This window comes from Tachysurus vachellii, chromosome 10 (assembly GCF_030014155.1).
Source record: "Tachysurus vachellii isolate PV-2020 chromosome 10, HZAU_Pvac_v1, whole genome shotgun sequence".
Taxonomy (NCBI): domain Eukaryota; kingdom Metazoa; phylum Chordata; class Actinopteri; order Siluriformes; family Bagridae; genus Tachysurus; species Tachysurus vachellii.
In genome coordinates, this window is record NC_083469.1 from 15,998,033 (window position 1) to 16,020,906 (window position 22,874).

A 22,874-nucleotide genomic window follows, 5' to 3' on the forward strand; every position below is an offset into this window, starting at 1 on the left:
TCATGTCTACCAAAAATAGTGCAGAAAGATTATTCTTACAGCACTGTGTAATGTCCCAATCCAATAAAGTTACCCCATGTCTGTTTTTTTAAACCAGGTCAAATGAGTATGTTTAGAGATGTGGTCACTTCAAGAACTTTTCAGAAGCATGCAAAAGATCAAAGTCCATGTGAGCACGCACGCGCACGCACCTCAGATTATACTGAGTTTTGGGGAAAAAGGCAGGACAGACTTGTCTAAGAGAGTAGCTGAGGGATCAGACACTGCTTTAAAAGGCAATTACTTTCCAGCTCAGTAAATACTAATAGAAATAAAAGCATCTACATGATACACATTCATGGCTATTAAGAGCATAGAAGAAAAATCTTCTTATCTATTAGATACATAACCACTTCAGCATATATACATATCATTTTCAGCCATTCCGAAATATTCTAAAGCCTCACTTTTTATAGTACAGAGAGCAGCATCTTTTCATAAATAAAATTTTCTGAATATAGTAAGTAAAAAAAAACAAAACAAAACAAAAAAAAAGACTATTCATTATTTTATGATGGCCACATATTGGCATAATCAAATGGTGCAAATTATGTTAATATTATTGTCTTTATACTTGTCACAGTTGCTCACATGTTCGTCATGGTTTACATTCAGTAATGAATCGGAGTCCTATTGAACTTCTGACTCTATTTAATCAAATCGCTGTTAGCAAAAGTTTAATACAATTTTAAAATCTAACTAACCACTGAGTAAGAGTCCCCAAGACTGAACCTCTGATCAGAATTCACTTTTGTTAATTTAATTCATGCTCTAGTTAAGAAAATTATAGCAAATACTTTGGTGCCATTTCTCAATGTGCTTGATAATAAGCATTTATTAACTTTAGACAATTTATGAAGCGGTATTTAAAAGCTAATTTGTTCTTTGCTCAGGGTTGCTTCTCCAATATTGTTGTGTATCCGTATTTACATATACATATAGAATTTGAAGTTAAATAAATGTGCATGTCTGTGCACGTGCACAAACTCAACCAATTAATTATTTAAAAAAAAAAAAAAAAAAAAAAAAAAAAATGCAGCATTGGCTAAATGTTTCCATCTTGCTGCATGGTAAATGTGCTTATGTCCATGTGTGTTGGTGGTGTAAAGCAGGGCTACAGTCAAATACTAGTCCTCTCACTGTAGAAAGGTGTGACGTGAAACATGTAGCAGTGAGTGCACACTCTCACAGGCTTCATCTGACCATAACGGGGTAATGGGGCTGAATGTGAAGAGCAGCGAGAGCAGAAGATCTACAATAGACAGGGCAGAGATCACACAGTGTACATACACATACATCACATATCAAGGCTGAGATTTATTATTGTCATGCCTAGTGCATGGTACTGTACCTTTCCACAGCTCCTACAGTGGTGCTTCCTTCGGATGACAGTGAAAGGAGCCTTACAGGCAATGCAGGAGTTACAGGCCTCATCCGGAACCCATTCAGGGGGGTCTAAGGAGAGGATATACAATAAGTAAACTATAAACCATGCAAGCTAAACATAAGTGATGCAACTCAGGTACCATACTAGTATAATATTAGCTATTGATTAAACTTAGATAGATAGGCTTTTCACAGTTAAAGTAATGTTAATACTAACTGCAGGTCCTTGCATGGCTATAAAATTGTGCATGAATGAATGGTTTTGATTTTGTAATTAAATGTAACATGAGATTTTTAAGATAGATACAAAATTTCACAATGAATCAATCAGAAAGAAACAGAATTGTATTAAATTTTTATAAGTGATCAAATAAAAAGTTTCCTGATGGTGTAAGACTTTCATACTCAATTGTAATATCCTCTTACATACAGAAGATGAGAGCACGTTACTGACCTTCAAACTGGCCATCACGTGCCTTTGCTGCAAGCTCCGACGAGGTCATGGTCTCTTGACAAAGCGCACAGTCTTCTAATCCAGCGCTTCCTATTCTTGGTGCTGCAGTGAAAAGATCTCTTAAAAAATTGTATCACTGATATACATAACCAGGAAAAAGTTTAAATCATCCTCTTACTCACTCACCTTTCTTCTGTTTCTCATTGTCCCCTTGCTCTGATTTTGTTGCCATGACCTCGAACAGCGTCTTCAGGATGCTCCTTAGGTCACTTGCATAATTTGTTTGTAATTGATCTGCCACACCTGAGAACAAAAGAATGAAACATCATAAAATCTTTAAGTTTAATCATTTGTGCTCTATAATCTACAGAGGTACTTTGCAGCATTTAAATAATCCTGAACTTCTCACACAAATGTGGTTCTTCCTTAACTTGTTTCCACAAAGTTGGATGCCTACATTTTTCTAGAATCTCTTTGCATGCTGTGAAATACTTTCATTTCATTTCACTGGAACTACAGAGATCAAATGTGGTTCCTCCGTGTCAATGCCCCTGTGCACAAAGCATAGTCCATAAACATATGATTTGCCAAATTTTGGCAGAACTCGTGCATCCTGTACAGAGCCCTCCACTCAGCAACCCCACCGAACACCTTTGAAATAAACTGGAACACCAACTTTGCATCATCCCTCCTCGCTGCTGTAATAAGATCCTTGCTGCTGTCTTTTTTCTGGCTGTCACTGCCTCATTGTCTAATGTCATGTCATGTGATATATTACACAAATCAAAATGTAAATGAGTAAATTTATAAAAAAGTGTGCACAAACCTGATATGCAGACAAACAGACGATGGATGAGGTCACTACTGCTATGGAAGCGAGCTCGTATTTTGTTGTGAGCAACCAATTTAGAAGCCTGCAGGGCCAGCTGAAGCTCCTGGTGATCAAGCTCCTCAGACATCTCTGAGCTGGTGGTCAAACTACTGACAGAACTGTTGAATGGACAGACACACAGAGAGAAGAAACATGACCCAACAAGGTAAAAATAGACATGTTTAATGAATATAGACTAAATACGATAATCGCTAGTGCATCCACTTAACAATATTTTGTAACATTTGTCCAAAACATGAGAAACTGTATCTATACTCATCATTTCATATTGGGTCAAAAGCTATTTTAATTTACCTGGGTGTACATGAACTGGACAGACTGCATGTGGTGACAGACACACACTCACAGTCACTGCTGGTGCCTGAACTGAGAGGGGATACCTGTAAACTGCAGACCAGCATTCAAGGAATATATGGGGTAAGGTCAAAGGAAAAGAAGCAAAAACAACGAAATAAGAATTATTGACTGAACTCAAACATAAAAAAGACAAAAATCAAACAGTATTAAAATAAATGGAGACCAACAAAGAAAAATAGACAAATAAAATAAAAACATAAGGAAGAATAAATCTGTCTGCACTCTCTCAGTGTTTGTTGAAGAAACACTAAACAACAAACCTGGATTCATTTTTGCTGTCTTCTTTGGACTGTTTCTCTTTTGCTGCAGAGCTAGCCATTACTAGGCAAGCTCTTTCCTGATGGGGATATCCATCTTTTGACTCGCCCTCTCCAGTGTCTCTGTGTGGGGAGAGCTTGGAGCTGTTGGCAAGGCACTTCTCACAGCAGGGGGCATGAGTAAACCTTCCTCTCTCTTGGTTCTCCTCCTCCTCCCTCAATTGTTGTGGGCCAGGTGGAGGTGGGAGGGGCAAAGGTGCATCTCCCTTCCCCGTACCACAGGCACCCATTGCTGACTGGATAACAGTGCTTGTGATGGCAAGCTTGCACTTGCTAAAGTCCAGATTCTCATCTCCAGAAGTGGCATCTGTGGTAGTGGGGTCATCATGGGCATCGACACATCCAGCAGCGCAGCACACACAGGAGTTGAGCAGGCGGTGAGCAGCTCCCTCAGTTGAGCGTGGCAAAACCACCAACTCAGGCTGGTTGGGTGAGCGTGGGTTAAAGATCACAGTGGCTGACAGTTTCATTCCTCCAGTCCGGTGAGCAATGACCTCGGCAGGCTCCCCCCCTTCCCCTTCCTCACTGTCCAGCTGTCCCTCCCAGCCATTCACAAGTGGTAATGTTTCTGAGGTTCCTGCAAGTCCAGAAGAGAGGCACAGTTTTTCCTGGCTGCTTTGATGAAAATCCTCGTTTGATTGACAGGCCGTCATCCATCCATTGCAGGTGGAGTCACTTGTAGGCTCTGGCCTGACAGACTTGAGGGATCTGAGGTTTATGATGGGAGAGATGTGCTGTCCCTGAAATAGTTCTCCTGAGCTAGTTCCAGTATCTCTACCGTTGCCCAAGCCTTCCAGGTCATCCATAAAGAAGACCCGGTCTTCTTCCTCATGTTGGGAGCTTGGAGCTCGCTGAGGAGAGTTTTCAGTGCTTGAGGTTGTGCTTGATTCCCCAAAGCTAGCAGACACATTAGATATGCCCGCACTGGGCTGTTTTTTTCTACGATAATGAGCTGTAGATGGTCTCTGGCTTGGAGGTGAGAGCAGTGTGGACATGTGATCACCAACACGGTGCACCATCATGTTGAGCTGCTCAATCTCCTCTTCGTCGTACTGCATGGAACAGGATAGGTCCACTTCAGTGTCCTCCTCACCTTCAATTGTAACCTCCTGCTGTTCCTGGTCCTTGTCCCATGCCTCATCCTCCTCACACTGAGAGGAACATAGCTCTGTCACCCTCTCCACTTCCTGTTGCTCTTCTCTTTTCTGTGCGTCCTCCACCTGACTCTTGGTGTTGACAGAGGGAGCAGACTCTGTGGCAGAGGAGATGGGGTCTCCAGGAAACTCACCATCCTGTGAGATGCACAGATTTCGCTCCAGGGTCGTTAACTCATCTTCTGTCAGAGTCTGCAACAAGTCCCTGCATAAACACCAAAAAAAAAATACATTTTAAATTATGTTGCACTAACATGCAAAAAAAACAAAAAAACCATTGGCTAACCACCGTGTACGTTAGCCAGTACATAATTGCATTTATTGTAATCAAATAATGTTCAAGGGAAACAATCCGGTTTTGTATTGATTAAATGTTTGTTAAGAAACACTGAACACCCATACCTAATTTTCTTCAGTAACGTGCGAAAGGGTCGGAAGAGTTCAGACATGTCCTCTGGCTTATTTTCCAGGTTAAGAGGTCCGTCAGGATACACAACAAGTCCGCTAACACGACAAACACATTTTTAATAGAAATCAGAAACACTAATGTTGAGTAGTGAAAAAAATAAGCTGTAGTTACAAGAATCGCTTACCAAACGATAGCTAGTCGGGGGATCGTAAACATGAGAGCAGGTTCATAATCATCAATCATGTCTTGTGTGAGATAGCCAAGCTTTAGGGCCCTTGAAATAGATAGTACTTTCAGAATGACTGAATTCAAATAGTAAACTGTGTTTAACCATGTAATGATAACCACAAGTACATAAATACATTTCTATTCAATGCCTGGTTTACTTGCTTAAAAGGTTTCACAAGCAGAATAAGGTTAAATAGTAAATATCAAAAATTTGTAAGAAATGTGTGTTATGCTATAAAAACATTGCTTTATCTGTCAATATCACTTGCCTCTCTACAGTCTCACAGAAGAGAACAATCACCTCCTGCTGGACGTAGTACTCTTTAGGAGACTTTACAGGCACCATGGCAGATACATAACTGTGATCCAACACAACCAGCAAGAAACCAAGATAGATTACTCCACAATACTGACACACATATGGTTCACTTACTGTATAATACCAATTACAATTGTTGTTATAGGAACATAATCAACTCTAGAATGATGCTGTTACCACCCTGAAGTATTTATAACAAAAATATTAACAGCGCATACCAAAGTGTTTTACAGTATTTATTTTATACTTTATCAAATGGTTCATTGTTATAATTCTGTATTCATTAAGGAAAAATGTATTTGTATCTGTTTATTTTTATATTTAATGGTTATGAAGACATGTTAGCATTCTTTTCCTCTTCTCTCTCGAGGCCAATCAGACAAAAAAAATTTAGCTTGTGTTGACATCGAGTAAAATCCATACACGTTAATGTTATTTAATGAACAAAAGCAAATTAATTACCACCTTCTAACCAATAAAATGCAAGAAGTAAACTGTGCAGTGGCTTATACATTATATTATAATATTTTAAACTTAAAATAAGCAGAACGCTACATGTACCTGAGTTCAAACTCAGCAAAAAGGCTGTCAAACTGGCGCAGCACCTCCCTCATGCGCTCCGTGTAGAAGTTGAGGTCTCGCAGCGCTTGGTCACGAGTAATGTTGCGCACCTCCTCCAGACTACGTGTCAAGTCTTTGGCCAACGGCCGCATCGCCATACTCTCAATCTCACGGTTCATGATGATTGAGCCTGCCGCTAGGCACTGGACACAGAACCAGTGTTTAAAAAGCATTATTCACTGGAGTAAGTACAACTTGCATTGTTACACCATGGAACTATGGCTACCACATAGCAGACACTCAAAGTCTTCAGCTGAGAGGACAGAGAAACATTTACGCAAGTCTCAGGACTACATGTGTTAAAACCAAGAGAGGACCTAAGAATGTACCTCAGCCCCAAACCAAAGCTGTCCTGCAAGGTTGTCATGGCGGATCTCTTCTGGAAATTTCACACAGAAGTCTCTGTTTGCTCTGTCTTCTGGTATACACTCATCCATGATCTGGTTTATGATATTCAGCACGTTGTCCTGTAACAGAGTAAATGGAGCACAAATAAGTTTCAACATAGTTGTAATGTTACAGTGTGTGTGTGTTTTACATTTACTATGATTTCACAAAACACTTCAGCGAGAAACACATGGGAAACTCGACCTGGCACGAACGGAACTGGTTGACGAGCAGCGTGCATCTCTGAGGGTCCTTCCTCCCATCCAGACTATCCAGTTCTGAGGCCACCTGGTTCAGCTCTTCATCTGCATAGTAAAACTGGGCAAGAAGCTGAGGGTCCGTCCTCTGCACCACACAACAGAGACAGAACAGAAAAAAAAGTCTGTCATAAAGCATTGAATGAAAATCTGATCTGATTAGATGACTATGCATGTTATCTGGGTGAACAGTGACCACTGTCCATTGCCCAGTGTATGTGTTATAGTGCTGAACATTCTCGTGGAGTAAAGGCCACCCACTCAAATGAGAAATGTGACCAGCAAGTAACACAGGCTGCTGTATGATGGTGAAATTATACCAAAACTAGAATCAAACAGTCTACTAAACCACAGGCAGACCTTTGGCCTTCTTCTGCCACATTCCACACACCACAAGGAACATTCTCCAGGCAGTACATCATGCGTTTGGGAAGGAAATGTTCCAGAGAGAATTCCAGGAATCTTTTCACATCTCTGTGCCTCACACTAACCACTAAGGCCTTATGACATGCTGTTCCTATTATTATGGTTTTCTCTGCTTAGCTATTATGGTCACTGATTCATGCAGGTGCACATTGCTAACTCAAAAAGAGCAGAACTGGCTGCAATGTTTGGATCCGGTGTTTTTCTCCCAAGGCAAGCAATAGAATTTGGAAAATATTGCAAAGTGCATTCGTAATCTGCACGTGTGTTAAGAACTGGTCTTGGTTATGGCACGTGTTTGGCACACACTCTGGTGTTGAGGAGGATAAGCTGATCTGTCCAGCCAGCAAAACTCTACCATACTTACTCAGCAAATGTATACTTTAGCAGATTTAACCACTAAAGAATGACTGCTTCTCATTAGATAATCCACCTGAAAGAAAATGTTGTGTGCTGACAAATGGAATGTCTTATTTCGTCATCTGTTATCTCCTGCAATGTACACCTTCCACCAGAAGTATGTGCTACACTGTGTAATTACACACCTCAGTATGCTAGTGACATGAAAGAATGGCAAATTTGTTGTTGACTTGTTATCTAAAGTGGTTGACCAGAGGTCATTATAAGGGTGGTGCTTTTTGATAGCTACATCACACTTAAATGCTACTCAGTATGGAAAAGAGCTTGAGAATAACTTCTGATCTTAGGTAACCAATCCCATAGCACCTCAACAAACCTGGACTATTGGACTATTGAGCTATTAACCCAATAAACCTAGAGAATCAAACAGCAAGGCTCGGTGCCTCTTTATCCTGGTATCATGTTCTTATTTCTAGTAAGTTGCGTTATACAGGGTTAGCCAGGTCAGTGCTGTTAGATGGATATCATATCCCTGAGATGCAAAGTCAGAGCAAATTAGGCTAAGCAATAAGGACAAACACAAGGACTCACCCAAAGCTTTATTGAGTTGTGCCAGACATTGAAAATTCACCAGTTAGACAAGTGTGCTAAAATGAAATCAATGATGATGGTAAGTACATATTACTCCACTCTGAACTCCTGCCAGAACACTGGTCAGCCATTACATTGTTAAAGCTCCAACACGATGCCTCCCTGAAATACGAATTGGCAAAATGTTCCTGTTATAATGCAACGATGATGTCATGCTCTACAAGACTATTCTCGGCATGTGATGCAAATTCTTTTAGGTGATTTTATTGAAGCAGGAAGTACAAGTTGATCCGTCCTGGGTAGTCACTACATTCATCCGCATCAGCACTCAAAAGAAAGCTCCTGCATACATGCACATGTAACAAATTCACAGTCATCTATTTACTAATTACTAGGAAAGGATGAGCTCAGGCTGCCATGATTTCCAGAGGAAAAAAAAAAAAAAGCAACCAATCAGCATTAAGATGCTGAATTATTGGAAACCTTGTTAATAAGGGGGAAATGGTTCTAAAGAAATGTCTGCCTCAATTAAGTGTGTTTGAGTGCTTAAGAATAAGTTAAAAAAAAAAAGGGGTACTAATAATACCTGTTTTAATGTAAAACAAACAAAAAAAAAAGATTCTTTTTTCTCAAATTTGAAATTATGCATTTTCAAAACAATTTTTAAAACACAATGTTAATGCAAATATTGTACCATTAATTCAGGAGCTGTAACATCATGAAGCTAATCTCCATGCTCAGATCTTTATCACTAAATGTTCCTTTTACTGACACTTTTTTAATAATTTGTAGACAAAGATTAAAAGATAAATGTGTGAAACCTGTGCACTGGAGAAGTACTTCTTGCCCTTTCCATGACCTGTTTTTATTTCTTTTTTTTTTTTTTTTTTAAGACTTTCAATATTAAGTTTACTTGCTATGCCAGAAGGTCAGGAATTATATTATAATAATAATAATAATAATAATAATAATAATAATAATAATAATGATAATAATAAATAAACTATTTAATGTGTAGTAGAAAAAATACTTTTCAGACCTCTGCACAAAAATCAGCCAACCTATTTCATCAACTGTGGGATTAATTGGACTTAATTATCGTATTAATCCTTGTTTTAGAATCAGCTAAACGCACTGAAGCCATGGTTCTTGTAGGGCTCCAAATGTTAATAACAGCCAAAAACATTACAGTACACATTTATACAATGACTAACATTTGAATAATTGGGTTGTGTTCATAATCATCCCTACTGAGGTTTCTGTGATGTTCTTGAACTCTTGCTGTGCTCATAGACCTTCCACATTACAACAAAATAAGAGAAATGTTTTAATAAATAAATAAATAAATAAATAAATAAATAAAATTGTTACAATAAACAGTAAGGGATGTGTGATACACTTTGTAACCTGAGTACAGCTCTACAGTCTCTACCTAAACGTCTTAATGTGCATTTCTCCCACATAAATAAAGGTCAATTACTCATTTTAGCATCATAAAAAATACATTTTGATCTATGAGGGCACACTGAAGTAAGTCACTCAAGGTTTTTTAGATTAAAACAGTGTATGCCAGTAGACACGAGAACACAAGAGCTCATAAGTTAGCTAATCCAGCTGCATTACTAGCCAAGATACATGTAAATCACTCTGCAGGTTTGTGTCACACTTACCTTTGGCTTATAGAGCCACTTCCTGAAGCGATTCATCATGGGCTATGCTTTACCTCGCCAGCTTTACCGACCCTTTGTCCCCCCAGATAAAGCCGGGCTGGTGAGTGAAGCAGCTCCAGAACACCAGCCACTGAAACCTAGACAGCTAACAAACGCTAGCTAGCTTTCAGTGGTGATCTGGCGTCAAACGACTCCGAGTCGAGCGGCTCAACATATACATTCAATTCATCCAAACAATATCAGTCCATTGAAGATATACAGCAGCGTTGACGTCGCGGCTTATAAGCGCTTGTCCTGACGCCCAATTGTTTTCCTTTCTCATGACTGAGCTGAAACAGGTACACTGCAGGCTCCACAGCCCGCTGGCGAATGAAACGGAGAACAACTGCGGAAGTAGCATCAGACTTAATAAGCCCTGGATTTAACAAACGTTTTTTTCCCCCCACCCGTTCTCAGACAAATCCTACATCTAGCTCTAGGATTGGCTTCATATATTCCAGCAATCTATATCCGGATTGGCTGGTATTTGTTTTTGACAATCAATCCGCCAATTAGATTCAAAGCTTTCCTGTGAGTTAAAACTACTACAACGTGAAATTGGTCAGAAAACAGGTGTCAAAAGCACTATAGATAAATATTTATCTTAAGTGATTATGTGACCGTGTCAGAGTTTTGTTAATTAGTCATTTTTAACGACACAAAAGTATAATTTTCGGTGCAGTTGTAGTGGGTTAAAATATGTAAACTATGAGGAAGACTCCACTATGGGAAACGCCCCACTGTTGCTAAGCGACAGCAAACATCTCCTGCACCTCCGGGCCTGTAGACGAGTATGTAGTACGTATTTATAGCACAATATTTTCAGCCTTATAGGAGCGATAATCCAAACATAACCTGAACAGTTTCGGGGTAAGTCGTCCTTAGTATTTGTGTGCTATCTGTCTCATTCATTCCGAATCCGAATCCGAATCCGAATCAGTTTATTGTCAGGTTCTGTAGGAATCTGTCTTGGTGTGTTGGTGCATATTAACAGTAGATTCTATTTTTGTTTCCGTCCAGTTGTTGTTTTTGTTGTTTTTTTGTTTGTTTTTGTTTTTTTTGTATATGTAAAATGTTTTTTTTTGTAAAAAAAATTTCTCATATTGTAATAACTATTAAAATATGCACAGAATTGAGGTCACGTTGAATGAAGGCACTGTCAGGATGAACTATAAGGAGCTGGTTAGAGAGGCCATAAAGCTGCTGGACGTGCATAAACCGGACAAACAGTGTGTGGATACGTTCATCGAGGAGTCTAACAAGACTCTAGAGGTATAATATACTTGGATATACATTACAGTCATATTTTGTAGTTTGTACTATCAGATATGTCATTACAACATTCCCAGAGAACCTTGTTGTAATTTTTTTCTCTGCCCCAGAATCGGCCTACTGCTGAGCGGATATTTATCAATGACACAGTTTATGGGTGTTTAGTGCATCAGAAACTTTTGGATGTTGTGATCAATGGATTTTATGATCGAGAGGGAAAATATTTTCTCAAAGCCGATCGAAACCAGTTTGTTGGTAAGTTTTCTGCGTTTACCATTTCAGTGCCAAAAATCAGAGTTATATGTTAAGAAAGTAACATGCATTATTATAACTTCATCATGTACCGTTACTTGATTTCTCAGTGGTCTCTTATCTTGCCATGTTCCATCTGGAGGACCTGGGCTTGGAGCAGTTCAGTACAATTATAAAGTCACTAGACTGCTCAAAAATGTTTAAAGTAAGGCGATACACAGTATATTTGTTATCACAAAATGAGACATGCACTTCACATGAACCTGAGTTTTAATTGGACTAATACAGTATAGTCATTGTTTAACGTAATATCTTGTCTTTCCCTTAGCTGGTTTCCACTATGTTCTGTAATATATCAAGTGTCAATCGATTTCCTGTGTTTTATTTTAAACAAATATTTGTTTTTTTCAGCTCTTGAGTTTCCTCTTTAATGTCACTAACCTGACCACATGGATCCGTGCGGAGTGGAGTCAGATCTATGAGGCCACCTATGTAGACAGCAAGTGGATAGTTCCACTTCTGAGGTAACACAAGGGTACTAATGACTGTGGCATCTAAGGGTCTTACAAATACCTACACACATTTGTAGGATAATGGTGGGTGACAGATGTTTTATGATTTCATAAAAGTATAATCATTAAGTAGACAAATAAAAATATGATATGATACCTGTTTGTTGTCAGTTATTATTCCAGTCCACCCCTGTACTTTCAATTAGATGGCGGACTGAGGTTGAAGGCCTGTTAAGATACCTTGAGAAGAAAACAACCAAGGGCAGCCAGCCAAAGAAATTCACTAAGAAGTCAACGGAACCGCAGGAGTTTAATCTGACGAAGCCCAAACCTCGTCCACTTCCTGCTCCTGAACTGATTCCACAACAGGCGAAACCCAAGCCGGTTAGTATAAATCACTTCAAGCTTCTTGAGCTGATTAATGCTTAAGATGAACTAATGAGTGGGCTCCTAATCAAAGTATCTCAGGGCTGTCTAAAAGGGCATTTTATTTTTAGTCATTGTAGATTAAGCACTAATGTATCATGCACTTTGTCAGATGACAACAAGTAGGCAAAGAACCAACAAGTGCTAAACACTATTAAACTTCTACTGCTAAATCTGAGCATAGGACTGGCAAGGAAGCTAGCTTGAGACTCCACCTGTTCACGACACTTACACCAATTAAGAACGCTCTAAAGTACATGCTGTATATTAGACAATTCTATCTATTGTATATATACTTAATGATACCTCAATGTTATTACACACATTTGGTTTTTACACAGGTGCCTACCAGTACCCGCAGAGCTCCAAAAGATCAACAGGTTTTGGAGGACATCAAACAGAAGAACCACCTGAAAGCACAGGTTAGGCATTACAGATGTTATTACATCCCGTTGTGTTAACAAAGCCCATCTTTGTATTCAGGCTTTAGATGTTTACACTATTTATATTTATCTCATATAGAGGGTACTGTATGAGGCGAACACTCAGCAGTTCCGATGTGCAAATCCAGAGAAGTCAGAGAAAACCAAAGTAAGAGAATCTGCCATTGAACACTTGTATTTTCTTCACTTTTTTATGGCTTTGTATTACAATGGTATAGACATAAACATGCTATACACTGCAGAATCTGTTCATTATGTAAAAAGGTGGTTTGTGTTTTCTCTTGATTAGAGCATACTGTCCCAGATTCAGCAAAACCGGGAATATGAACTCAAATTTGACTCAGTGTACTGCTCTGGAACTCCAGCTACACATAAGGTAGACTAAAAAGGTTACAGTGTCAAAGTGCAAAATTAAACCCATTATCATGCACACAGCATATCTTATACTATCCAGGCCTGTAAATTTGGTTCGTATTGTCACAGACAAACACCTTGCCCATCAGACTGAACACAACAGCGATCCTTCGGGAGGGAGCTTTATATAATCGACTGATGGAAGAGGAGATGAACAGGTAACCATCAATCTGTTCAGTGGGAAATTAAAATAAAAGCATATACATCTATGGTGTAAAATGGTGAGAATAGTCTGAAGGTCTAAATGCAATATCTAAAGCTTTACAATGTCTGATGTCTTAAGTATTAACCTGAACTTGTGTTTTTGCAGGCTTGAGCATTTGGTGCAGGGAGCCAAGGAGCCCTCAGCATTCCTGAAGTGGCAGAAGGAGATGAAGGAGAAAGACCTACAGGAGAAGCTGGTTCATCTGGAGCTCAGGAGGCTGGAGGGGAAGATTAGCCATGAAGATGCTCTGCTGGCACGACAAAGAGTCCATGAGCTCAATCTGCACAAAGCACTGCTCAAGAAAGAGGAGGTGAGTTATCATGTATTAATTATTTAAGCATTTGTTAACAGAATAATTGACTTAAATCAGATTAATATGATGTGACTAGCCGTTTTTGTGATTTGACCTACATGATTGTCCCAGACTGCACAGCTGATGCGTAGATATGCAGAGAAGCGTATGCGAGAGGAGGAAGAGATGAAGGAGCTGGTGCAGATGGTGGCTGATGGCCACAAAAACTCTAAAGCTGCCAAAGTGAAACTGATAGAGATCAAAAAACGCATTGGTGTGTTTCTTTCTTTCTAGACCCAGAACTAGTGCATGTAGGTTTTTTAAAACTATGCTAATTATGTACACATAATGTGTATATTGCAGTTAAAGAGGTCTCTGAGCAAAGCCAGGAACTACTTCGGCAGGCACTGGAAGAAGCTCAGGCTGAACTGACCCGGAAATTTGAGCTCATTTGTCAGATTCGAGCCATTGAGTCAGTACCTCATCTCAATCACAAGTTTGTGGAAGACACAGAGGTGCTGAGCATCTTATGCATGATACAGTAATATTGTTGCAGGAAAATAATGGCTCCCAGAGCAGTTAAAGCAAATAATGTGTCATCTGTCCCTGTGCTGCTAAAGACAGGAAGTCATGAGCTGCTTTGTGAGATGTCTTTGGCGGAGCTGCGGGAACGCTTGGCCAGGCTGAAGGTTGACGAGCAGCGAGAGCAAGAAAAAAGGAGGCAAAGGATACTGGAGGAGAAACAGAGCAAAGAACAGCTACTGCTCGAGCAGCTGGACACCATTACAGCATGCAGGACTGCGGCAGGACAGGCCACATTTCAAAAGTAAACAGGGTTTACTGCAATAAACAGGGTTTACTTTTTTACAGAAGTAAATAGACTTCTCCTAAAATGCAGGAAAAGCGTATTTATTAAGAGGAAGATTCTCATATAATGAGCTTACAAAGTGTCAGTGAATTGTTTTCTGTGTAAAACAGACAGGAGACGAAACTGAGACTGAAGTTGCCAGAGGTGGTCAGCACAGATGAGAGAGTGGTGGCCTTGCAGACAGCCCTGGGGATGAAACAGCAGGAGAGACAGAAGAGAAAGGAAACTGAAAATGCCAAATCAAAGTTAAACAAGCAGACAGCTGCTCAAAATGTTACGAGTTACAGTCATGAAAAGGTAAGAACACAATTCAATAGAACCACTTTTTATGCATCTGTAGCTAGGGATTACATGTTGTCTTCCTCTATATCCATAACTATTTAGATAAATGTGTACTAAACCAGCAGTGATCTTCAGATGATATTTAAATTCTTTTTTCTTCTGTTGAGCAGCAGGTACTGGAAAAGCAGCACTGGCTGCAACTGGAGCAGGCTTTAGAGAAACAGGTCCAGAAAGAGGCATCTAAACAAAAACACTTCATGTCTGAACCCAGGAACAGCTAACTAATAAATAATAGTAGAATTACAATATTAGGACTATTGTCAGTTAATGGGAGCAATAAATATTTTCAAAGAAAATCTTTGAAATGTTGAGTTCTGAATTTATTATTATTATTATTTTTTTTATTTAAATGCAACTAAAATGAACATAGACAAACCAAAAGAAAGTTAGAGTGCTTTATTCTGGACTAAGCAGAAAAGATACCTGCAAAGAACAGAAATGTTCTCTATATGAATTAAAGCAAGTAATTACAGTAAAAAGATAATTATTGCATAATAACTCTTGACCATTGGGAAATGGTAATAATGGAAATAATTGAATTCATTCACGTCATTTCTAATAAGAATATTTGTTCAATCACAGCTTAAAAAAAGTAAAAAAAGTCAATGTTCCAGTTCACCTTCATCCTGAACATCTCATAATTATGAATCATTCCAAACCTAAAGTAATATTTTACATTTGAATTCGTTCCTATGAACATTTAAACTGAAGTACAGTGGAATAGGCACCGTAGTGTTGAATGTAGTCACAATATAGCCTTCAACATTCAGGAACCATCTACACAACACGCTTCTGAAATGACAAGTGATACAGTTATACGGAAATGAAAAAAGAAAAAATGTGCATGACATTAAAATCAATGTTAAAAATCTATACATGTTTGTGACTAGTGGTTATTTCTTTTATTTTTATAATTTCTAATATCAAAAGTTTAAGACTAATGCCCAAGGTAAACATGGAAAACCTACACTGGCTGTATGCTGAAACCAACATAAGACAAGACTTAATGCCGTTTGTAGTCCCCTATTGTGCACTCACACAAATCCATGTGTCAAGATTTTTTAAATTAATTAAAATTGCCCACTATATGATAAGGATGGACAAGTCCCAAGTCTCTTTATTTTCAGCAAGCTAGGCTTGAAGACATGCATTGTATATTTTTAAGTTCTGGTCTTCAGTCCTGCAGCCCAACAGAGAAGCTCAAGATGTTATTATAAATTACAGCAGTAGTGGTTTGGAAATTAGTAGGAAAAGATAAGGATAAAGGGCTTTCCTCTAAATAGAAGACTTAAGGGTTTAACATACAAAGAAACCATAGATGTTCACCAAGCTTTGGGGTTCATTTTCTCTCTAAAAGACTTCCTCAGTTTGTTTCTTGGGGCAGGCTGAGGTGGCTGAGGGGCTTGGCTGCTTGCGTTTTCTGCATGTTTAGACAGGTTGAGCTCTGTTTCCATCTTGACTGGAATGGGAAGGTTCCGAGAGGGCTCGACCTGGGCTAAAGGTGGATTTTTGCGGGTGGGCCCATGGGTCTTCTGTAACTGCTGAATCATGGCTGAGAATTTAGCATCCAAAGATGGACGCCCGGTCCGAGGCCTGATCCCCTTGTTGGAATTCTCTTTTTCTTGGTATGATGGAGGACATGATGGGTGGGCAGAGGGATGGACATATGGTAATTTGTCAGGGGGTGGTGGAGGTGCTCTTCTTTTCTTACTGCTGTTTAAGCCTGGACTGGTCACGAACGGAGACCCATCTTTTCCTGGGGACAACACAGTCTTCTGCACCAACATTGGCCGGGAGCCCTCGAACAAAGCCGTCCAATGAGGAGGCTCTCTTTCCTCCTCCTGACCAATAAGAAAGCGTCCATCTGTTTCTTCAATCTTACTATGAATTAGATCTGTCAAACTCTCGAATTTGCCTGGTGAGCCAATACCTAAATAGAAATCTCAGTTATTAAATTGCTTATGTGTAATCATTTTACCTTTTTGAGAAGGAAGTTACTTACTGAGATCATTGTAGACTGAGTCAGCTTGCTTTGTAAGAAAAAGTGGGGGTTTCCGTGGAGACAAGACCTCAATTTCCATCAGCTTATCACAGGTGTGCTGCCATTGACCTATTGTACAAGCAAATTATTGTTCATTCTTTATTAATATAAAACAGGAAACAGCATGCCAATTTTTATTTATTTATTTAAATGAATTAAAATGCACCCCAATATCCATTATTCACTCACTCTGATCATAGATATGTTGCAATAGAGCACTGAGCCAATCCTGCAGTAATTCAGGTGTCTCAGCTATGAATATATGGCTCGCAGGGTCTCCTGTTCCGGGATTAATGATGCTCAGCCTAGCTCCACCTTTTGGGTTGCCATCCACAACACGAAGGCGAGTATCCTGAACACACATATCTTTTCATCTACAGATGTATACTGGCTTTGTTATTTGTCAATACCTGATGCAACAAACAGTTGGATAACCACTAAGACAGGGTTCATTTAACACACAATGACATGCAACCTACACCGAAGACATAGTGACTGCCACGGTTTAATGTCCATGGTTTACCTTGTTAATGGGGATTATTACACTGGGCTCCATTTTAGCTTCAATCTCCTCAGGACTGAAGTAACAGGAGATCTGACTGGATTTCAGCACACAGTACAGCCTGCAGCAGTGTTGCAAACCCTCAATACTTTGCTAAAAAAGAGATTTTAGTTAATATAAAACTTACATCTCAAATGTATTACATATTAATTGGTTACACCATCAAAATGATTTAGTTCATATGCTTTACACATACAGTTGAGGCCAAAATTATTAGCCCCCTTATGAAATTAGACAAAACTCTTGATTTCTCCATGGAAATGACCATTAACAACAAGTGTTTTATAGTGTGTTTGTTTCCAAAATAACAAAGACAAAATCTCCACTAAGTTTGATTAGGATATTTAATTGAAATAGTGAGTTGAAACAAGAAAGGGCAAAAATGAAACGTCCAAAATTATTAGCCCCCGGTCATTAATAGTCAATAGTGAACCCTTTCTGAGCCACAACTGACAACAACCTCTTAGAGTAGTTCTTTACTAGGTTGGCACAGGTTTCCTGAGGGATTTTAGCCCATTCTTCCATTGCAAATTGCTCCAGCTGGTCCAAATTACGTGGTTTCCGAGCATGGACATTCACTTTGAGCACTCGCCACAGATTCTCAATAGGATTGAGGTCTGGGCTCTGTGTGGGCCACTCCAGGACCTTTGTTTTGGTATCCTTCAGGAACTGTTGGACCAATTTCGATGTATGCTTTGGGTCATTGTCTTGTTGGAAGACCCAGCGACGACCTAAGGCTAGACTACGAGCAGATTTCTGCATATTATCCCTCAAAATGTCAACATAATTTTCTTTTTTCATGATGCCATGCACCCGAACAAGGCTCCCTGTGCCTGAAGCTGCAAAACAGCCCCACAGCATGATGCTCCCACCACCATGTTTAACTGTGGGAACTGTGTTCTTAGGGTTGAAGGCCTCACCCTTTCTTCGCCAAACATAAGCAACATCCATGTGCCCAAACAGTTCCAGTTTAGTCTCATCAGACCAAAGCACAGACTCCCAAAACTCATCTTTACCTTTCAAATGTTCACGGGCAAACCTCAGTCTAGCTGTGATGTGCCGCTGTTTGAGTAAAGGGGTTCTTCTGGGACGATGGCCCTGAAGCCCACCACGATGAAGAGCCCTCACAACTGTGTTCCTTGAAACATCAACTCCAGAAGAGGCCAGGTCAGCAACAATCATCTTGGCAGATGTCTGGGGCATCTTGCTGATATCTCTGACTATTTTCCTCTCCAGGGTTCTTGAAATCTTGCGCTTACGACCACGCCCAGGTTTGTTTCTTACAGAATTTGTCTCCTTGTACTTGGCAATGATGCAACGTACGGCGGTTCTAGACACTGTGAAAAGCTTGGAAATGGCAGTATAGCCTTCCCCCTTATCATGAGCCTCCACTATCTTCTTTCTGAGCTCAAGACTGATTTCCTTTGTCTTTGGCATGGTGAGTAAAAGTAGTCTCTCCCAATAATGTGTTCAAGTGCCCTGTTCCTTGGAGTCCTTTAATGCTGATTGAATGCCCAGGTGTTGTTAGGAAGCCAATTGACTGCACAGGTGTGGTTTGAAAGCTGATTGATTAATTAGGTGTGTTTTGAAAGCTGATTGATTAATTGGGTGTGTTTTGAAAGCAAATATTCACAAGGGGCTAATATTTTTGACCACCCCATTTTCACTATATTTGATTATAAAGCAAGCCTAAAAATGTATTTTATATTCCAAAATGTACCAAAAGCTACTAAATAGCACTGGCGAATGTTTGATTATATCAAGTTTTATCAATGCTGCAAACATTGGAAAGATCTTTAGGAAAATGTTCCAAAATTCCTGGGGGGCTAATAATTTTGGCCTCAACTGTAAGTGTGTGACTGACCTGCTGGCTAAGATAACCACTCATCACATTCTGTGTCATGCAGTCAGGCTGTGCCACCAGGTGACAGCACAAGTTTCCATAGAGAGGCAACCATGATGACATCTCCACTGAGCAAAAAGTAAGGAACAACTCCAAATGATCTCAACTATCTCAAATTACTCGCCTACATCAAATATGGTCAAAGGCAGATATGATGAAAGCCTTGGCATTAAAGGGTGTACACATTAATAGGGATACATTTACATAAAGATTTTATGTTCTGTAAAGCTGCTTTGAGACAAATGTCCATTGTTAAAAGCACTATACAAACAAAAAAATTTAATTGACATTACTGCCAACAGATCACAAAGCTTTGCTTGCCTTATTCTAAAGCTCAGTGACTTCTAGTAAAACATGCAGAAACAGAAGAGCACAGTGGTGTTGCTCTTTCTCTTACCGCTCTGTAAAACTATGAGTGAGTGAGATTGGAATGACTTCCCCGTATGCTCCAATCCCAGAGTGGTGTGTGCCAAAAGTGAATATTTTGCTCCACTGAAATAAAGCAATCATAAACTGCAGTCATCAGCCACTATAATAGTAACATTCATTTGAATCAGTCATTTCAACAGTCATATGAATTTCCAAATCATTAAATCATGCAGGTACAAAGTCAAAAGCTTCAGCTAATGTAAACATCAAAATTAGGAAAATAGTCTCAGATCTCAGTAGACCGTATCGGGTTCCACTTATGTCAGCCAAGGACAGGAACCTAATGCTACACTGAACACAGGCTCACTAATCAGCAGTTTCTGAAATACTCAGACCAGCTTGTCCAGCACAAACAAGCATGCCACTGAACGATTGTATTTTTACCCTTCCTGATGTGAGCATTCACTGAAGCTCTTGAAATGTAATGATTTTACACATTGTACTCTGTGTGCGTGTGCGTGTGCGTGTGTGTGTGTGTGTGTATAGATATGAAGGCAATCCATACGGTGGAATTGGATTGGATTGAAGAAAAGCTTCAGGATCTCCTCCATCCAGAAGGGGACAGAGTTTCCTTCCAGATCCCTTCCCAAAAGAGGACCTCAGCTTCCTGGCCAGTTTTTTTGGGGTGTTGACCACAGTTCCTTCCTCTTCCACTGGACAGCTGTATAGCTCAACAGCTAGGTCAAAGTCTGGCTTAACCTCAGAACTGGAACAGCACAGAAACATGCTTGAACAAGGACACAATGTACACTTTACTACTGCATTTCAGTTATTGTTTCTATTGATCACTTACAAGATGGTTACACCCTCAAAGCAGATATCAGTCACTGTTCGGTCAACAATCACCATTTCTGTGTCAAATATCTCAGAACCAAGCTTCATTAAACAGAAGACTGCAACACGCTGAGAGTCTATAGAAACAAGACATGTAAACTGTCTTATCTTGCATTCCTTAAGTGGGAAATAAAGCAAGCTATTGACACATAATCCAGGTCATGCTGATAGTTGTCCAAAAAGCCAAGTAAAGTTAAACATATGGACAAATAGATGTTTTATTATTAAACACAAACTGGGGTTTTAGAATTACGCAAATATGAACAGCAACAGAAGATAAATTTCATTTTATATATATATATATATATATATATATATATATATATATATATATATATATATATATATATATATATATATATATATATAAATAAAAAAAAAACAGCAATCCATAATACAAACAATGATTAAAATGAGTATTGATTTATTGAAATCACTGAGAATAGAGAGAATACACTTAAAATAACATTACATTTGGTTTGTGGCAGTATTTCTATTTCTGTATTTTTAGTTACTCACTTCCTTTGGTGTTAAAGTGTTCAGAATCCTTCCAGAATAGTGGCAGCCGCAGACCTACACGGGGGGAAAAAAGAGAACAGGACTGACCCTTACTAAATGATTGCAATTACTGTATCAAATATTGAAAAAAAAAATAATTATCTTACCAGTTATGGCAACTTTTCCCTTGCAAGGCACTCCATTCTGTAAATCTGAAGTTCTGTAAGAGACAAGAGACAAAAACATCTCACTAAAGGCATCACAGTTTCCCACCACATGATTTTTGTGTAAACACCATGTCAGACCTCCGTCGAAGTCTTTCAGGGACATCTTGCTCTTCCTTCCTTCTCTGTGCCTCAGTCATGTAGGCTTTGATTCGTGCGTTGCAGGTTAACAGGCTTTTAGCTGCATCCAGGATCTGTTCTCTCTTTGTACTGGCCACCAGAAGCTTATATGCACCTGCTCTCATTCGCATCTCAAAGTCTATCAGCTCCTGGAGATTATAGTCCTAGAAAAAGCCGGCATTGGAGATCAGCCAGTGTTTTGCAGGTTCAAATCAGGGTAATTGCAGACAACAGGTGTATACACAAAAAAAATAAAGGAAGTATTAATTTTAAATCAAGGTTACTTCACTAAATGCACAAAAACGATCACGAAGAATGGGACCGATAAGCATTTCCAGCAGTCCACCTTTTGATTTGGGGATGTAGTAATTGGAGTAATCCTAGTAATTGGAAGGTCGTGAGTTCGATTCCCATTTAGGCCACTTCTGGGCCCCTGAGCAAGGCCCTTAACCCTCAATAGTTCAGTTGTATATAAAAAAAGAGCTAAAAGTGTAAGTCCCTCTGGATAAGGGTGTCTGCTAAATGCTGGAAATCATTCCTCAAGCACAGAGAGAGAGACATGAGGAAGATCTCTTACATGCAAGTGAATGGAGACGAAATAGCATCTGGTGAATGAAGACACAGACAGACCTGTACAATGGGTGACCTACAAAACCAGTTTAGGTTGAAATATCTGTGCAATTTCAAGGTTTATTTTCCCACACAATTGGAAAACAATAAATCCAACCTTGTATTGTGTCATTTAGGTATTTAAACCGTTTAACTGATCTTGTTCTCACCTGAAGTAGCTCTGAATAAACAACTCATTCATTAGCTGAGCTGGAGTCATAACCTGTTCATTAATGGAGTCAAATAACGTAGTTACGTGTTAAAAAAAAACACTTGAACGTCATTAAATCTTCTCGGTTATTCAGGTCGAGCAGTGCGCGAGCTAGGTTTAACGGTTATTTAAGTAGGTTTACGGTTATTCAGGTCGAGCAGTGCGCGAGCTACAGCTTATAACGTTACCAGCAATATAAAAACAATAAAGATGAAAACATGGCTGTCTTTTGTCCCCTTGTTACAAGGTAACGTCAAACACAACTTGACTTAAACAGCGTAAACCTACCTCGTTTTGTGCAAGCAAAACACCATCTCTTATCTTCTTTCTTTTCATCTCCATGGCGAGGGATGAACAGGACGATATAGTGGACCTTGTCCTATGGTTCCGTTTAAACATTCGAACGTCCCGCGGTGACTCCATACTGGCGTCTTCCCTGAGACAAGCCTCTCACCGGCTCGACCAACCGACAGACTCCACAGCTCTGATTCAACCAATCGCTTTCCTTCGGACA

General features: G+C 39.4%; 3 protein-coding genes across 4 annotated transcripts; 1 reads left to right on the top strand and 2 right to left on the bottom strand.

The window, feature by feature from the left end:
- Positions 1 to 344: 344 nt before the first annotated feature.
- On the bottom strand, positions 345 to 10,260 carry zfyve28 (zinc finger, FYVE domain containing 28). Its single transcript, XM_060879891.1, has 14 exons — positions 9,865 to 10,260; positions 6,768 to 6,908; positions 6,506 to 6,643; positions 6,117 to 6,319; positions 5,506 to 5,595; positions 5,193 to 5,282; positions 5,002 to 5,103; positions 3,389 to 4,804; positions 3,066 to 3,158; positions 2,706 to 2,869; positions 2,066 to 2,182; positions 1,880 to 1,981; positions 1,391 to 1,494; positions 345 to 1,291 (listed from the first exon to the last, which is right to left on the bottom strand). The coding sequence occupies exons 1-14, from the start codon at positions 9,901 to 9,903 to the stop codon at positions 1,160 to 1,162; spliced, it is 2,931 nt and encodes a 976-aa protein (XP_060735874.1). The 5' UTR covers positions 9,904 to 10,260; the 3' UTR covers positions 345 to 1,159.
- Positions 10,261 to 10,597: 337 nt separating this feature from the next.
- On the top strand, positions 10,598 to 15,330 carry cfap99 (cilia and flagella associated protein 99). 2 transcript variants are annotated; one of them, XM_060879894.1, is made up of 16 exons: positions 10,598 to 10,694; positions 11,034 to 11,175; positions 11,286 to 11,430; positions 11,538 to 11,632; positions 11,839 to 11,951; positions 12,146 to 12,323; positions 12,707 to 12,787; positions 12,888 to 12,956; positions 13,098 to 13,184; positions 13,292 to 13,380; positions 13,533 to 13,737; positions 13,852 to 13,993; positions 14,083 to 14,234; positions 14,340 to 14,545; positions 14,698 to 14,884; positions 15,040 to 15,330. In XM_060879894.1, the coding sequence occupies exons 2-16, from the start codon at positions 11,068 to 11,070 to the stop codon at positions 15,148 to 15,150; spliced, it is 1,968 nt and encodes a 655-aa protein (XP_060735877.1). In that variant the 5' UTR covers positions 10,598 to 10,694; positions 11,034 to 11,067; the 3' UTR covers positions 15,151 to 15,330. The 2 variants fall into 2 exon arrangements, with proteins under 2 accessions (XP_060735877.1, XP_060735876.1); XM_060879893.1 differs by having other exon boundaries at positions 10,604 to 10,773.
- rtkn2 (rhotekin 2) lies at positions 15,311 to 22,845 on the bottom strand. The gene is made up of 12 exons (XM_060879892.1): positions 22,649 to 22,845; positions 21,502 to 21,704; positions 21,364 to 21,416; positions 21,218 to 21,271; positions 20,658 to 20,775; positions 20,370 to 20,570; positions 19,833 to 19,927; positions 19,397 to 19,503; positions 17,494 to 17,625; positions 17,160 to 17,322; positions 16,932 to 17,039; positions 15,311 to 16,859 (listed from the first exon to the last, which is right to left on the bottom strand). The coding sequence occupies exons 1-12, from the start codon at positions 22,781 to 22,783 to the stop codon at positions 16,252 to 16,254; spliced, it is 1,977 nt and encodes a 658-aa protein (XP_060735875.1). The 5' UTR covers positions 22,784 to 22,845; the 3' UTR covers positions 15,311 to 16,251.
- Positions 22,846 to 22,874: the final 29 nt, after the last annotated feature.

Coding starts and splice junctions, on each gene's coding strand:
- zfyve28 (XM_060879891.1), bottom strand. CDS start 9,903: ATGATGAATCGCTTCAGGAAGTGGCTCTATAAGCCAAAG. Junction 5,283..5,505: donor TTCTGTGAGACTGTAGAGAG/GCAAGTGATATT, acceptor ATCTATTTCAAG/GGCCCTAAAGCTTGGCTATC. Junction 1,495..1,879: donor ACGTGATGGCCAGTTTGAAG/GTCAGTAACGTG, acceptor TCCTCTCCTTAG/ACCCCCCTGAATGGGTTCCG.
- cfap99 (XM_060879894.1), top strand. CDS start 11,068: ATGAACTATAAGGAGCTGGTTAGAGAGGCCATAAAGCTGCTGGACGTG. Junction 11,952..12,145: donor TGGATAGTTCCACTTCTGAG/GTAACACAAGGG, acceptor ACTTTCAATTAG/ATGGCGGACTGAGGTTGAAG. Junction 12,788..12,887: donor AGAACCACCTGAAAGCACAG/GTTAGGCATTAC, acceptor TATCTCATATAG/AGGGTACTGTATGAGGCGAA.
- rtkn2 (XM_060879892.1), bottom strand. CDS start 22,783: ATGGAGTCACCGCGGGACGTTCGAATGTTTAAACGGAACCATAGGACA. Junction 20,571..20,657: donor TTTGAGGGTGTAACCATCTT/GTAAGTGATCAA, acceptor GTGCTGTTCCAG/TTCTGAGGTTAAGCCAGACT. Junction 17,323..17,493: donor TAATAATCCCCATTAACAAG/GTAAACCATGGA, acceptor ATGTGTGTTCAG/GATACTCGCCTTCGTGTTGT.